Consider the following 16,621-nt stretch of genomic DNA (forward strand, 5'->3'; position numbering starts at 1 on the left):
CCTCTTTAGAGCCTGTGTCAACATCAATTTCCCACCTCAGTCATCCTTATGCCCTTCTGCAAGGATTACTAATGCCGTCCCAATTGGTGCCAGATGAGAACTCCCCCGCCGTCGTACTCTGGATACCTGGAGAGGAAAGGTGCAGCGCCGGTCACTTTCTTCGGTCAAAAATTTGTGGAGATGAGCAGCCATGACTCCACTCTAAAATGTATAGGGCTTATTCGAGTACACAGTGCATTCTGGGTACCGATGTCTGCTATTGGGGCCCAGAAGTACGGAACGGATCCTTTTAAGATCGGGCCAGGAAAAATCGCTTTTGCTAATAATTTTTATTAAGTATTTCTATATTGTTTCCTTGGCTGCAGTTTGGATCTGTCTCTGACCCATGAGAGGTGAAAGTGGATAGATGCATGTCCACCTCGAGCTCCGGCTTGCGTTCTATTTCTGTCCCATCCAGTGAGCCGGATAGAATGGCTTGACGGGCCAGATATGGCCCGCGGACCATATTTTGCCCACCGTTGGTGTAGACGGAGCTTTACTCTCTATCTGACCCATGCTGTACCAGTCCTGGGAGTGTTTGGAACAGTGTAGCGAGAGCTTTACTTTATATCTAACCTATGCTGTACCTGCCCTAGGAGTGTTTGATGGGACAGTGTGAAGGAGCTTTACTCTGTATTTAACCCATGCTGTACCTGCCCTGAGAGTGTTTGATGGGAATGTGTAGATGGTGCTTTGTTCTGTATCTAACCCATGCTTACGTGCCCTGAGAGTGTTTGTTGGGAATGTGTAGATGGTGCTTTGTTCTGTATCTAACCCGTGCTTACCTGCCCTGAGAGTGTTTGTTGGGAATGTGTAGATGGAGCTTTGTTCTGTATTTAACCCGTGCTGTACCTGTCCTGGGAGTGTTTGATGGGACAGTGTAGATGGAGCTTTACTCTGTAAGTGGTGCTATATATCAGCCCTGGGAGTGTTTGCTGCTGATTCTGTGTTGGTTGGAGTCCCTCGAGCCATCACTCCTCCTATTGATGAACACAGAAAAAAAATTACCAATGGACTTGGTCTGGAATCTGCTTTAAACGAGATACGACTGGAATGAACTGAGTGGGAGAAGGACGAACAGTGAAGATCTTTCGAGAATGATTATATGAAAAACACTTGCAATACTGTAATCGTTGAAATAAATTGACCTCCCAGGACTGCAGAAGAACATGAAATGGGTGAACTCAATAGCACACAGCATGTTAATTGTCAGGCAGTTTGCAATGTTCCATTCTAGTTATCGCCCCGCTCCAGTGTGCTATAATTTGATAACGCGACTTGCTCCAGGGACATGGAGAGTCATGAAAAGTTTTAAAATAATTTACTTGTTAAAGAATGTAGTTCTAGAGATGTATTATAAAGGACCTAATTGGATTTGCACAGAAGGTTTAAGCAATCTGTAGTAATTACAGGAGCGAGCCCAGCTGGCTGGAGTTAATCAGATTGCCACCATGCTAATGAGGCAGTGAATCAACTGGGACACGGACCCCCTCCTGGAATTACATTCAGAATCTCATTTCTAGGAAAATGATGAGGCTTAGATACATCTAGTTGCAGTGACCCTAATTTACTTTAATAGTTGTTTTTCGGGAATTGTTTACTTTATAAATACTATTCTCACAAATTGAGGTGTGTGTTTTAGTGCTTTCTTGATGGAATCTTGGGCGTGAGCTTATCATGAGTTGCCAAGGCAAATCTTCAAGCGTGATAAATAAAGTCCTTGAATTCTTTTCCTAAACTTCTCCTTTAAAACACTCCTTAAAACCTACCTTTTTGACCAAGTGTTTGGGCACCTGATCTAATATCTCTTCCTATGCCTCGATGTGAGTTTTTGTCTGATAAAACTCCTGTGATGTGCCTTGGGGCATTTTACTGATTAAGCAGCTATATAAGTGCAAGTTATTGTTGTACCTGCCTTGAGTTGAGGTCGAAAATCAGCCATGGTCTATGGTGACTGGCTGTGAACACGTCTAAGCAGCCAGTTACCAGCCATCAGTTCTGCATTGATGTGAAGATGTTTCTGAAGTGCACTGATGCAAAAATACCATAGGTATAACTCGAGTCAGCTTGGTGGTCTGACTGGACCCTACGTCAAGATAATGGGGACACAATACCATCGCTAGGGGAATCGCAGGATTGAGCGGGAAGATGGAGTTGAGGTCGAAAATCAGCCATGATCTTATTGAATGGTGGAGCAGGCTTGAGGGGCCGTATGGCCTACTCCTGCTCCTGATTATGTTCTTATCTCCGAGGCGCTCATGCCAGCTGCAGCCTGCCTGGAAGCTTTTAAAAACTTTTATTTTTTTCTGTGTTTTAAAATTTATTGGAGAACTGCCGCTCCTGTCAGCACTGGCATGTCAGCTCGGGTCTTTTGATTTCGCCCTCACCTCTGAGTCAGAAGTTTGTGGGTTTAAGTCCCACTCCAGGGACTTGAGCACATAATCTAGGCCGACACTCCAGTGCAGTGCTGAGGGAGTATTGCACTGTCGGAGGTGCCGTCTTCCAGATGAGTTGTTAAACTGAGGCTCCATCTGCTCTCTCGGGTGGATGTAGAAGATCCCATGGCACTATTTTGAAGAAGAGTGGTGGAGTTATCCGAATTTAATGAGACTCCCAAAGCAAGTGCTCGACTTGGAACTCCTTCACGGCAAATGAGCCATAGGTGGGCAGAGGAAACGTTACAAGGACACCCTCAAAGCCTTCCTGATAAAGTGCAACATCCCCACCGACACCTGAGAGTCCCTGGCCAAAGACCGCCCTAAGTGGAGGAAGTGCATCCGGGAGGGCGCTGAGCTCCTCAAGTCTCATCACCGAGAGCATGCAGAAATCAAGCACAGACAGCGGAAGGAGCGTGCGGCAAACCAGACTCCCCACCCACCCCTTCCCTCAACCACTGTCTGTCCCACCTGTGACAGAGACTGTGGTTCTCGTATTGGACTGTTCAGCCACCTAAGGACTCCTTTTTAGAGTGGAAGCAAGTCTTCCTCGATTCGGTACTGCCAATGATGAATGGCCAATATTTATCCCTTAGCCAACACCTAAAGCAAATTAACTGTCATGATCACATTCACATTGCTATCTGTGGGACCTTGCTGTGTGCAAAATTGCCTGCAGTGTTTCCTTACATTACAACAGTGTCTGCACTTCAAAAGTAAGTCACTGGCTGTAAAGTGGTTTGGGACGTCCTGAGGATGTGATAAGGTGTTGCATAAATGTAAGTTCCTCCTTTTATAGCATCAATGGTAATGTAGCCTGGTGGTTATGGGACTGGTTGAGCAATCCAGGGATTGTGGGTTTAAATGCAATCAAGGCTAGTTTGTGAATTAGAATCTTTGGGCTGGCACCTTTAAAGTTGTCGTAAAAACCTAACAGGTTCGCTCATGTCCTTCAGGGAAGGGAGTCTGTTGCCCCGACCTGACTCGACTGCCTCAATATGTGGTTGATGCATTCACGGCAACTAGGTATGGCTGTGAATTCTGCCTTGTCCCCTTTGCCCAGCTCCCACAAATAAATTAAAAGATTTAACTAGCATTCTAATCTGGTGGAAGGAGTATGTACAAGATAAAAGAATGATACCAGAACTGAGAGGTTATACATATCGGGGAAAGATTGAACAGGCTGGGGCTCTTTCCTCTAGAAAAGAGAAGGCTGAGGGGCCACCTAATAGAGGTCTTCAGGATTATGAAAGGATTTGATAGGGTAGACCTAGAGAAGATATTTATACTTATGGGGGAGAGCAGAACGAGAGGCCATATCTGTAAGATAGTCACAAATAAGTCCAATCGAGAACTCAGAAACTTCTTTACTCAGAGAGATGTTAGAATGTGGAACGATAGCATAGTGGTAATGTTACTGGACTAGAAATCCAGAGGCCTGGGCTACTGATCTGGAGCTGTGAGTTCAAATCCCACCACGGCAACCGGGTAATTTAAATTTAGTTCATTAAATAAATCTGGAATAAAAAGCCAGTATCAGTAATGGTGACCACAAAACTAATGTGTTGTCGTTAAAACCCATCTGGCTCACGAATGTCCTTTCGGGAAGGAAATCTGCTGCCCTTACCCGGTCTGGCCTATATGTGACTCCAGACTCACAACACTGTGTTTGACTCTTAACTGCCCTCTGAAATGGCCCAGCCACTCAGTTGTTCAAGGGCAATGACGGATGGGCAATAAATGTTGGCCTTGCCAGTGACACCCATATCCCGAGAACGAGTTTTAAAAAAAAAAGAAGCAGTTGAGGTGAAATAGCATAGATGCATTTAAGGGAAAGCTAGCTAAGCACGAGAGAGAAAGGAGCAGGAGGATAAACTGATTGGGTGTGATGAAGAGGGGTGGAAGAAGGCTTGTTTGGAGCATAAACACAGCATAGACATGTTGGGCTGAATGGCCTGTTTCCGTGCTGTAAATACTATCTAATTCTAATACTTTGTAAGATCATCCGCAGAATGATGGGATGGTGGGGGCGGGGCGGGGCGAACGGGACACTGCAGAACCACGAGGGGGACGAGAGAAAGAGCGCACAGGGTGTCAACATAATCGGTCTGTAGCATCGAGGAGGAGAGAGAGATGCAACACCCTTGGACACTCACCAAGAGTTGACCCGAGGGAGACATCAAAACTGGCCCCATGCATTTTTTTGTTGTTGCAAGAAATGGTTTGGCTTAATTGTGGTTAAATTCCAGCCAAATATTTATAAAAAAAAAAAAAAAATTTGCTTCCATCTCCAGCTGTAGCCACATCTTTGAACGCTGGAAGCATCAAGCTCAGATGGACCAGCTTTGCTAAGCTTGACCATAACTTGAAACACAAGTGGCTGCACCCTGTCAGTTTGGAAGCCTGCCTTCGGAAATGCAAATATTCATTGAAGTCAAATGTGTAGGGAAATAAAGCGCAGCTGTTTGTTTGGAATTCCTCCCGAAGTCTGAAGCCACCAGATGGTACAATTTCGATAAACTTAGTGTCTCAAAGTACCCTGCTTTACTCGAGACCTGGGCATTAATGATACGCTACTCAAAACAGAAGGGAACGCCAAATTAAAGCCATGGAGGGGGCTTTCTGGTGGATCAGTTGGTGAAGGCCTTGATCAGCTGAGCTGCGTAATAGGGGCAGTATCGTTTTGCCCGTAGTCCCTCGAATTAGGAGGGAAAATCAGCCAGAGATCCCACTCCTGGGCCCCAAGTTTCCACATGATTTGCTCCTGATTTTTAGGAGCAACTGGTGGAGAACGGAGTATCTTAGAAATCGGAATTCTCCACATTTAAGTTTTCTGCAGTTCTAGTCAGGTAGAACAGTTTCACTTTTGAACAGAATTTTTTTTTCAAAAAGGGGTGTGTCTGGCCACTGACTCCTGATTTGAAAGTTTCCACAGTGAAAACGTACTCCAAACTAACTTAGAATGGAGCAAGTGAAGATTTTTCTAGGCTTGAAAAAACCTTGTCTACACAAAAAAATCAGGCGCAGGTTACAAATTAGGCGTCGGGAACGAGGTTGAGGGGGAGGGGAACGGAGGGGGGGAAGGGAAGTCATTACATTCTACAATAAATCCTTAGTTATACAAATACAAATATTATACAAATAAATCCAACCTGAATAAAAATTTATAAGCAAAGAAAAGATTAAATAAACCATGTTCCTACCTGTGTGAAAGTGCTTCAGGCAGGCCTTTCAGGCAGCGGTTTGCCGTCGGGACCGACGAACGGCAGGAGGAGGGAGGGAGAAGGCTGCAGGAAGCCTCAGTACTTGAGGCAGCCGTTCCCGACGGCAGGGGGGGCGGGGGAGGCAGGGAGAAGGCTGCAGGAAGCCTCATTACTTGAGGCAGCCGTTCCCGACGGCAGCGGGGGTGGGGGAGGCAGGGAGAAGGCTGCAGGAAGCCTCAGTACTTGAGGCAGCCGTTCCCGACGGCAGGGGGGGCGGAGGCAGGGAGAAGGCTGCAAGAAGCCTCAGTGCTGATCATGGAAGGGCAATGTGGTTTTATTTAAAAATGTTAAAAATTGAACAGCTACAAAGAATTTGAATAGTCTCAAACAAGTGCATGTGTCCCGTTTATCACAGTCTATCTTTAATTACAGAATGCACTCCCTCACCCTCACACACAGAAATATCAAGAAAATTAAAATACAAGCCTTTGCAAGGGTTCAATAAACAAATTTTCACTTTTTTGCAGCACTTTTTAAAATGGCCGAGTGCCAATGTTTACTTCAGACTGCGCGTGCGTGAACGCTCCAACGCGCACGCGCAGGGTTGCCGGCACCAAAAAAACTCATTTAAATTGTACTCGCCCCCTCCTACTGACAAAATCAGCGCGAGTGGTAGGCTCCGCCCTCTGGGCGGCGCGCCAAGCAGACATCGAGCTGCAAAGCGCTCGAGAATAGCGCGTTTTTTTTCAGGCGCCGTTTTCGGCGCGAGAAACGGGCGCCCAGCTCGGAGGGGCGCCTGTTTTGCCGTGTGTGGAAACTTGGGGCCCTGGTTGCTAGCCAATGAAAACACTAGCTGGAAATTGACCGTCTATCCCTTTCTGCCTGAGGCAGTGTGCAGATTGGCCTCCCCACTCCCCCATGGTTGAATAGCCTGCTGACGCTTCCAGTTAAGACTTGCGCGGGAAGTAACAGCCGAGGCAAAATACCAAATGCCGACCGGCATCTGTGGAACCTTCAGGGACTTCTCAGTCCGGTCCGGTTTTGTTTTAATCTTCTACAGGTGGAATCACTTAACTATAGACCACTGAGCCACTCCCAAACTTAAATGGAAGTAACTTTAAAGTTCGAAATGTTCTGATTTAGACATGAATATCTGATTATTTGTGACAAGCAAATGTAAAAATAAAACACAAGCAAAGAAAGCACAGGTAATGTTCAGCTTTCTGTTTTGTAGCTGAGTTTAGAATATTTCCTGATTTGTATTTATTTTTTGTTCATACAGCCTCGAGTAAAGCAGTTCTTCAGAAGTGGTCACACAAACAATTGGGCCGTACTGGTGAGATTGTATAAACTACTAGAAAACACACAGTTTTACGCTTGTCGATGAGAGCATATCCAAATGGCTTGGCTACCTTGTGCTTGTTTAGATATTTAAAAATATATGAATTAAATTCTCATCCTTGTGTTCAAATCTCTCCGTGGCCTCGCCCCTCCCTATCTCTGTAACCTCCTCCAGCTCTACAACCCTCCGAGATCTCTGCGTTTCTCCAGTTATGAACACCCCCGATTTCCTTCACCCCACCATCAGTGGCCGTGCCTTCAGCTGCCTGGGCCCAAATCTCTGAAACTCCCTCCCGAAACCTCTCTACTTCTCTACCCCTCTCTCCTCCTCCGAGATGCCCCTTAAAACCTATTTGACCAAGCTTTTGGTCACCTGTCCTAATATCTCTTTATGTGGCTCAGTGTCAAATTTTGTTTGATTATGCTCCTGCAAAACCCCTTGAAACGTTTTATTACATTAAAGGCGCTATATAAATGCAAGTTGCTGCTGAATAAGGTGAGAGATGCTAGTGCCGGGGAATGGAGGATCATCTGTTTCCAGCGCCTGGCGTCCACATCAAGTGCTCTCTGGTCAAACATAATGGTTTAATGCTGAGTATAGCTCCCTTTACAGTGTCCTAACAAGGAAACCCAGCTAGGGGAGCAGCGTGATGCAGTATAAAGCTCCCTCTACACTGCCTCATCCTCCGAGACCCTCACCGAGTGAGAGGCAACAGAGCAAGAAAAGATGTAAGTCGACAGCCTCTGTTGTATCTTGTCTGCCCAGCTAGGCTTCCCTCCTTCACCCCAGCTTGATTTCAACTTTCTCCTTTTTTCCTTTCTCCCCTCTGCCCTTACTTACACTCTCTAAAGTCCTCGGCCACATTCGGGTCCTTCAGGACATTCAAAGTTACGGAAGTGCAATTTCAAAATTTGCAGATAGAGGGGTGTAGTTAATACTGAGGACGACTGCGACAGAATGCAAGAAGACATTAATACATTTGTGAATGGCAATTGAATTTCCATATAGATAAGTGTGAGGTGGTGCATTTAGTAGGAGGTATAAGGAGGCCACATATTCCTTGGAAAATAGGAGTTTACATGGGGTAGAAGAGCAAAGGGATCTAGGGGTACAGATACACACATCACTAAAATTAATGACGTAGATTAACAAGGCTATAAAAATAAGATCACCTCTCATTCTTCTAAACTCCAATGAATACAGGCTCAACCTTTCTTCATTAGACAACTCCTTCATCCCAGGAATCAACCCAGTGAACCTTATCTGAACTGCCTCCAATACAAGTATACCCCTCCTTAAATACGGACACCAAAACTGTACGTAGTACTCTAGCTGTGTACAGTTATAGCAAGACTACCCTACTTTTATACTCCATCCCCCTTGCAATAAAGGCCAACATTCTATTTGCCTTCCTGATTACTTGCTGTACCTGCATGCCAACCGTTTGTGTTTCATGTACAAGGACCCCCAGGTCCCTCTGTACTGCAACATTCTGTCGTCCCACTCTATTTAAATAACATTTTGCTTTTCTATTACCCCTACCTGTTTCTGTGCTGTAAATACAATTTCATTCTATGCAACATTCGCTTTCAGTTTCTTACGATTTCTGTCACGCAGCCATTCTCCCTATCGGAAATACTATTCTCTTAAACTATAAATTTAGCTTCTCGATGGCTGCCTCGTCCAGACGCTCGGTAAAATGTCCCCTGCTGTAAAATCCTCGCTGATAATTTTACAGTTGCTGTACTGTAGGAAAGGAATCTGCTGTGGTGCGATATTGCACCTTGTCACAACTCGATGGGCCGCCTGTGCTGTGCCGTTAATTGCTCTGCTGTTCTGATTTTTCACTCCCAAGGTGTGCACGTCTAGATTCTGGTTCAACTACCGTCATGTTGCCAATACATTGTCAATTTATAGGAGCGTCAAGAGACTAGGGATCCCAGACAGGTAAGGAAAACTGCACGAGCTGTTGTACTTGCTCACCTTGTTCTTCAATCCGTAGAGCCCTGTAGAGGGAAAGATGTGAAAATAGGAGAGATTTGACGTGCACTGGGCAGTCTGGTGTTGGATGTGCACCTGAGATTGTTTTTCTGTACATTAAGGTTACTTGCTTCACAAAGAAAAAAAGAAAGACTTCTAATTATATAGCGCCTTTCACGACCTCAGGATGTCCCAAAGCACTTTACAGCCAATGAAGTACTTTTTGAAGAGTAGTCACTGTTGTAATGTAGGAAGCACAGCAGCCAATTTGCGTACACAGCGAGCTCCCACAAACAGCAATGTGATCAGGACCTGATAATCTGATGTTGGTTGAGGGATAAATATACCCAGGATAGCGGGAGAACTCCCCTGCTCTTCTTCGAAATAGTGCCATCGGATTTTTAATGTCCACCTAACAGGGCAGACGGGGCCTCAGTTTAACATCTCATCCGAAAGATGCAGCACTGCACTGACGTGTCGGGCTAGATTTTGTGCTCAAGTCGATATGGAATGGGCACTTGAAATTGTATAACAGTGACTGCACTTCACAGTAATTCATTGTACGTGAAGCATTTTGGGATGTCCTGTGAGATGTGTTAAGGTGCTATATAAATGCAGCTACTTTTTTCCCCCAAGCACTTTTGACTCTCTCCCTTCGTGCCCTCCTCTCTTCCATGCCCCTGCCCCCCCCACCCCCCTCCCTAACCCATCTCTCCCCTGAAGGATTTGATACATTTGCAGAGCTTCTGTATCTCTCACAAGTGGTTATTCTTCCAAGAATGGAATTCTATCGAAAGTGTCAGCAGGCTGTTTGGTGTGGAGGTATCACAGCCGAGCCTGATCCTGCCCTTCCCCTCCATCCTGATCCTGCCCTTCCCCTCCATCCTGATCCTGCCCTTCCCCTCCATCCTGATCCTGCATGTCCAGTTACCAGCAGGGGGCTCCACTGGATAGCGATCAGGAGCTGCAGCCATGACCGATTTTCATCTCCAACCTGGGGGCACTTAGGACATTGTAACACCCAGATGTAAAGTGCTTTGAGGTGTTTCTGAAAGAGGTGTTCAGGCACTGTATAAAACCAAGTCTTTATCTACTCGAGCTGATTGCAGACCTCAAGTGCCGACACTTTGAAACCGTTTGAATCCTTAAAGCTGAAAGAAAGGCTTTGCCACCGTCAGTGAGTGCCAGATGTGACAAATATGAAGCAGTTCAGTGGAACTGCTTTTCATCAAATAGTACCACGGGATCTTTTACAGGCGGAACTTTGGATTGATTTCTTATCCGAAGGGCAGCACCTCTGACGATGCTGCGAAATGGGGCTTGAACCATAGTACCTCTGATTCAATTAAAATTCTCGTAACTCATCCTCTCAAATCACTTCCCCTGCTGCCACCACCAGTGACAGCCCTGTCGCCATCACTACATCGCAGAGAGACTTGGCGTACAGCAGTTTGCTCGAACTCTGTGACTAGCCTTATTCCTTTTCTTTCAGTCATATTGTGCTGATGCTCGCGGATGACATGGCGTGTAACCCACGAAACCCCAAACCCGCCACCATCTTCAGTCACAAGAATATGGAGCTGAATGTCTACGGAGACAATGTCGAGGTTGACTACCGAGGCTACGAGGTCAGAGGGCGCATTGTGTGCTGTTTGCTGGAGTAATATTGCATTCTTAGCTTCAATTATTAATAATAATAATAAAAAAAATAAATTTATGGAAGTAGATGGCGCGGTGGGTTAGACATTGGCCTTTCATCTGTAGGAGCAGGGCTCGAATCCAGCCACGCCTGTGGGCCACGAGTAAAGTGGGTTTTTGAAATTCACTAACTTCCTTCAGACGTGAGCCGCACCTATTTGCGGCTGTGGCGGAGATCACCCCGTCGAAAAGGTCAGTATCTGGTATTCGGGTCAGTGGTTTCCTGGACTAAGCCTAAGGGGGGAAGAGAGGAATTTTTCAGATTTTTATCCCCCCCCCCCCCCTGCAATTGACCTGGATTTTTTATCTGATTTTTTGTCTCTCCCAGGAGATCAGATGGCTTCTGGGTGGGGTAGTGAGTGTATATATTGTGATTACACATGTGTGGGACAGGCTGGATGGGGCAGGGGGCCTTTTACTGACCGTCATTGTTTGTATGTTCATACTCCAGTTAGTTTCCGTGGGTCGCACAGTCTGTAATCCAGTTTATTGCAATTTGAGAAGGGCCACAGGTTTGGGACTTGCGGGAAAGAACAGACTTCTGAGGATGGAGCAGGGGCATGTTGATGGGTTAGACTAAAGGGAGCTTCATTCTGCATCTGGCATGGAGTGCTTGATACAGACACCACTTACCCAGCACTGATTGTCGCCTTGATGATCACAAAAATACCCAAATTTACTTGCTTTAAAAAAAAAAGATGCATTTATTGATGCATTTGATGCAAAAGATGCATTTGCTGCACAAGATAAATGTTCACTGGGTTGGAGGTAATATATTAGCATGGATAGAGGATTGGCTAATGAACAGAAAACAGAGAGTAGGGATAAATGGTTCATTCTCTGGTTGGCAATCAGTAACCAGTGGGGTGCCACAGGGATCAGTGCTGGGACCCCAACTATTTACAATCTATATTAACGACTTGGAAGAAGGGACTGAGTGTAACGTAGCCAAGTTTGCCGACGATACAAAGATGGGAGGAAAAGCAATGTGTGAGGAGGACACAAAAAATCTGCAAAAGGACATAGACAGGCTAAGTGAGTGGGCAAAAATTTGGCAGATGGAGTATAATGTTGGAAAGTATGAGGTCATCCACTTTGGCAGAAAAAAAAAATCAAAGAGCAAGTTATTATTTAAATGGAGGAAGATTGCAAAGTGCTGAGTACAGTGGGACCTGGGAGTACTTGTGCATGAAACACAAAAGGTTAGTATGCAGGTATAGCAAGTGATCAGGGAGGCCAATGGAATCTTGGCCTTTATTGCAAAGGGGATGGAGTATAAAAGCAGGGAAGTCTTGCTACAGTTGAGGCCACACCTGGAATATGCATGCAGTTTTGGTTTCCATATTTACAAAAGGATATATTTGCTTTGGAGGCAGTTCAGAGAAGGTTCACTAGGTTGATTCCAGAGATGAGGGGGTTGACTTATGAGGGAAGGTTGAGTAGGTTGGGCCTCTACTCATTGGAATTCAGAAGAATGAAAGATGATCTTATCGAAACGTATAAGATTATGAGAAGGCTTGACAAGGTGCATGCAGAATCGATGTTTCCACTGATGGGGGGGACTAGAACTAGGGGGCATAATCTTAGAATAAATGGCTGCCCATTTAAAACTGAGATGAGGAGAAATTTATTTTCTCAGACAGGTGTGAATCTGTGGAATTTGCTGCGTCAGAGAGCTGTAGAAGCTGGGGCATTGAATACATTTAAGACAGAAATAGACAGTTTCTTAAACGATAAGGGGTTATGGAGAGCGGGCAGGGAAGTGGACCCGAGTCCATGATTGTATTAAATGGCGGAGCAGGCTCGAGGGGCTGTATGGCCTACTCCTGCTCCTATTTCTTAGGTTCTTATTTATGTATCTAGAAATCAAATGGGGAATTCAGAAGAAACTTCTTTACCCAGGGAGTGGTGAGAATGTGGAACTCGCTACCACAGGGAGTGGTTGAAGCGAATAGCATCGATGTATTTAAGGGGAGGATTGATAAGCATATGAGGGAGAAAGGAATAGAGGGTTATGCTGATACAGTTAGATGAGGAAAGACGGGAGGAGGCTCGAGTGGAGCATAAACGCCGGCATTGATTGGTTGGGCCGAATGGCCTGTTTCTGTTGTGTATCTCCTGTGTAATCTTATTTACATATCAAATCTCTCACATCATTCAACAAATGACTTTGATGTGCAAGTGACTGTTGCTACGTGGGTAAATTTGGCTATGAGGAAAGATTGAAGATGCTGGGTCTGTTTTCTTTGGAACAGAGGAGGTTAAGGGGAGACCTGATTGAGGTGTATAAAATTATGAAGGACCTGGATAGAGTGGATAGGAAGGACCTGTTTCCCTTGGCAGAGGGGTCAACAAACAGGGGACATCGATTTAAAGTAATTGAAGAGAGGTTTAGAGGAGATATGAGGGGAAATGTCTTCATCCAGAGGGTGGTGGGGGTCTGGAACTCACTGCCTGAAAGGGTGGTAGAGGCAGAAACCCTCACCACATTTAAAAAGTACTTGGATATGCACTTGAAGTGCTGTAACCAACCGGGATACGGACCTAGAGTTGGAAAGTGGGACTAGGCTGGATAGCTCTTGGCCGGCCGGCGCGGACACAATGGGCCGAAATGGCCTCCTTCCGTGCTGTAAATTTCTATGAAACGAGGCAGCAGCCAGATCCCACAAACAATAGCGAGATGAATCGGGGCCTGATTTGTTCCTGGCGATGTTGGTTGAAGGGGGGATGTTGGCCGGGACACTGGGGAGAGAATGTTGGCTTCAATTATTTTCGCATTATTCTCAGGTTACTGTCGAGAACTTTTTACGGGTGTTAATGGGCCGGCTTCCTCTCAGCACTCCCCGATCCAAGCGGCTACTTTCAGATGATAGAAGCAACATTCTCATCTACATGACGGGTAGGTGTGATGCTGGTGGTGGGCAGCTCATGATATTGGACTAGCAATATAGAAAAACTTGCATTTATATAGCGCCTTTCACAACCTTGGGACATCCCAAAACGCTTTACAGCCAATGAATTATCTTTGACAAGTAGTCACTGTTGTGATGTAGGAAACACGGCAGATAATTTGCGCACAGCAAGCTCCCACAAACAACAATGTGATAATGAGAGAGATTGTAGGTCCCGCATTGAACTCTTCAATCACCTGAGAATTCATTTTTAGTGTGGAAGCAAGTCATCCTTGACTCTGAGGGACTGCCTATGATGATGATAATGACCAGATAATCTGTTTCTAGTGATTGTTAATTGAAGGCTAAACATTGGCGTGGACACCGGGCATAACCGCTCTCCTTCGAAAATAGTACCATGGGATCTTTTACGTGGACCTGAGAGGGCAGGCGGGGCTTCGGTTTAATGTCTCAGCTGAAAACCAGCACCTTTGACAGTGCAGCGCTCCCTAAGGAAGTCCCTGCAGTGGGACTTGAACCCACAACCTTCTGACTCTGAGGAGAGCGTGCTACCCACTGAGCCACAGCTGACACTATCCAGAGGTTATCCGTTAAATCCATGAAAAGAAGTACAGTGGTTTCAATTCACTATCTTCTCGAGTCTGCTCTAAGAAGCCGTGGCTATCTTTGCAATATTTATACGTAACCTGTTAGAATTTGTGAACTGTCTCTCTGGTAAGACTAAAAGATCCTAAGGTACTTTTTTGAAGAAGAGCAGTGGAGTTCTCCCTGGTTTCCTGGCCAATATTTATCGCTCAGCTAGACTTAAAGCAATTATCTGTCCGTTCTCCCATCGCTGTTTGTGGGAGCTTGCTGTGCGCAATTGGCTGCCGCGTTTCCTACATTACACCAGTGACTACACTTCAAAAGCACTTCATTGGACGTCTTGAGATTTTGAAAGGCGCTATATAAATACAGTTCTTTTATAACACAGCACACTGGCCAACTTAACGGAATCTCATCTGTCTAGCTGGTGGTAAAACACTGGGATATCCTGAGGATATCAAAAGCATGGTGTAAGTGCTTTCTGTCTCGCTGCAGGTTTCAAAAAAAGAGAGCTTGCTGTATAATGAACCGAGGAGAGAAAATCAGAGACATTATTATCACTCGATCGATTTGGCTGGCCAATGTCCTTTCAGCAAACTTGATGATCTCCCAGAATACCAGCAACGCCACCTTCCCATGAAGCTTTTAATGTCAACCTGAACTGGGAGATCAGGATTTTAGTTTAAAGCCTCATCTGAATGTCGCATTAAGCATCTGCTTGGAATGCGCACTCAAATCCTGATGTGGGTCTTATTCCCCCAACCTGCTGACCCCGCAGTACGAGGGCTGCCAACTGACATGATGGTGTTTGCATGCATGATATTATTGTGTGTGTGTTTATCACATTTTGTTTTAATTGAAGGACACGGCGGCAATGGGTTCCTAAAATTCCAGGATTCCGAAGAAATTACAAATGTCGAACTCGGCGATGCGTTTGAGCAGATGTGGCAAAAGAGAAGGTAAAAGCTCGGGCGTGCTGCTAGCTGATGACGCCATGCTTGACCGGATAGACATATAAGGAGTGATTCCGCAATCGGGCACTCCCAGGGGGACACGGCGCTCGCAGGTAGCGCAGACCGTGATTTATTTTTGCATCTGTTGATGTTGACGGACAGAAAGCCCTAGTGGTCCATGCCCAGATTTCCCAAGATGCACCACCCTTGGACTCTGCTCTCTGCTGGGAGTGCAGGGTCACGGGATCACCTGTGGACCGCAGGCTCCTTCCGACCCGTGTCCTGTCAAGAGGCAAACGGAATCTATCGTTTAACGGGAATATTTGACCCCGCCTCTCGCTCGAACGTTTACTGCGTTAGTCGATTAAAGTAATGAGGAAAATAGTCATTCACCACAATTATTTTCGGCACTAAATTAAAATTAGATATAAATTTTCATGTGACGCTTAAAGCTAAAATGGAGCCACCAGATCAGCCTACGCAATGGACCGAAGTTTTAGCTTTGCTTAATTCCAGAATCAGTCAGTCGTCCACAACATCTGGACCAGATGTTGAAGATTGATGAGTGAATATTTTCATTGAAAGCCAGGTTTATTTTTCTCTCCTCACTTATGAGCCCTTATGAGCTACGGTGCAGAGTGAAACAATAAAGGTGACTGAAATTTTGAAACGACTTGTGAAATGTCTCCGGTGAAATCAAAACCTCAAATTTCTTACGAAGACTTTTTTCCCAAGCTGGAACTACTGACTCAAATTTGGGAGCTTAAAACAAAAACTCACTGAAAACCAATTTCTGCTGAAGATTATGGAGATGGTTCTCCGATCAACATACTCGATGAAAGCGCTCATAGTGAAATCGCAGGCCTCAAGCCTTCATTTTCCATCCATTTAATTAAATGGAAAATCAGGGGCATCGGGCTGCAAGTACCACTCCTTGCTGTGAGCACCTGATCGAGGAATCGGCTTCCATAAAAGAATAAGACTAAAACTTGAGCTCCAGATAATAAAATTAAAATTATTTTAAGACTAAATGAACACTGAATGTGTACAGTGTCAGCCGTGGTTATGTAGTAGTGCTCTTGCCTCTGAGTCAGTTCAAGTCCCACTCCAGAAACTTGAGCACAAAATTTAGGCTGGCATTTCAGTGCAGTACTGAAAGAAAGACTTGGATTTATATAGCGCCTTTCACCATCTTAAGACGTCCCAAAGCACTTAATGGCAAATTAAGTACTTTTGAAATGTAACCACTGTTGTGATGTAGAGAACGGGGCAGCCAATTCTGCACACAGCAAACTCCCACAAACAGCAATGTGACAATGACCAGATAATCTGTTTTAGTGATGTTGATTGAGGGATTAAATATTGGCCAGGACGCCGGGGATAATTCCCCTGCTCTTCTTCGAAATAGTGCCCTGAGATCTTTTATGCCACCTGAGAGAGCACATGGTTTGACGTCATCATCTGAAAGACGGCA

At 45.3% G+C, this 16,621-nt stretch overlaps 1 protein-coding gene across 1 annotated transcript in view; it reads left to right on the top strand.

Annotated features, from left to right (window-relative positions):
- pigk (phosphatidylinositol glycan anchor biosynthesis, class K) overlaps positions 1-16,621 on the top strand; it is a 128,446-nt gene that overhangs the window by 14,413 nt on the left and 97,412 nt on the right. Inside the window, exons 2-6 of the mRNA XM_070886545.1 lie at positions 6,960-7,013; positions 8,875-8,966; positions 10,492-10,627; positions 13,485-13,596; positions 15,057-15,153. Coding sequence (XP_070742646.1) covers positions 6,960-7,013; positions 8,875-8,966; positions 10,492-10,627; positions 13,485-13,596; positions 15,057-15,153 — 491 coding nt within the window. The remainder of the gene's footprint in view (positions 1-6,959; positions 7,014-8,874; positions 8,967-10,491; positions 10,628-13,484; positions 13,597-15,056; positions 15,154-16,621) is intronic.

Source organism: Pristiophorus japonicus, chromosome 8, assembly GCF_044704955.1.
Source record: "Pristiophorus japonicus isolate sPriJap1 chromosome 8, sPriJap1.hap1, whole genome shotgun sequence".
Classification (NCBI taxonomy): domain Eukaryota; kingdom Metazoa; phylum Chordata; class Chondrichthyes; family Pristiophoridae; genus Pristiophorus; species Pristiophorus japonicus.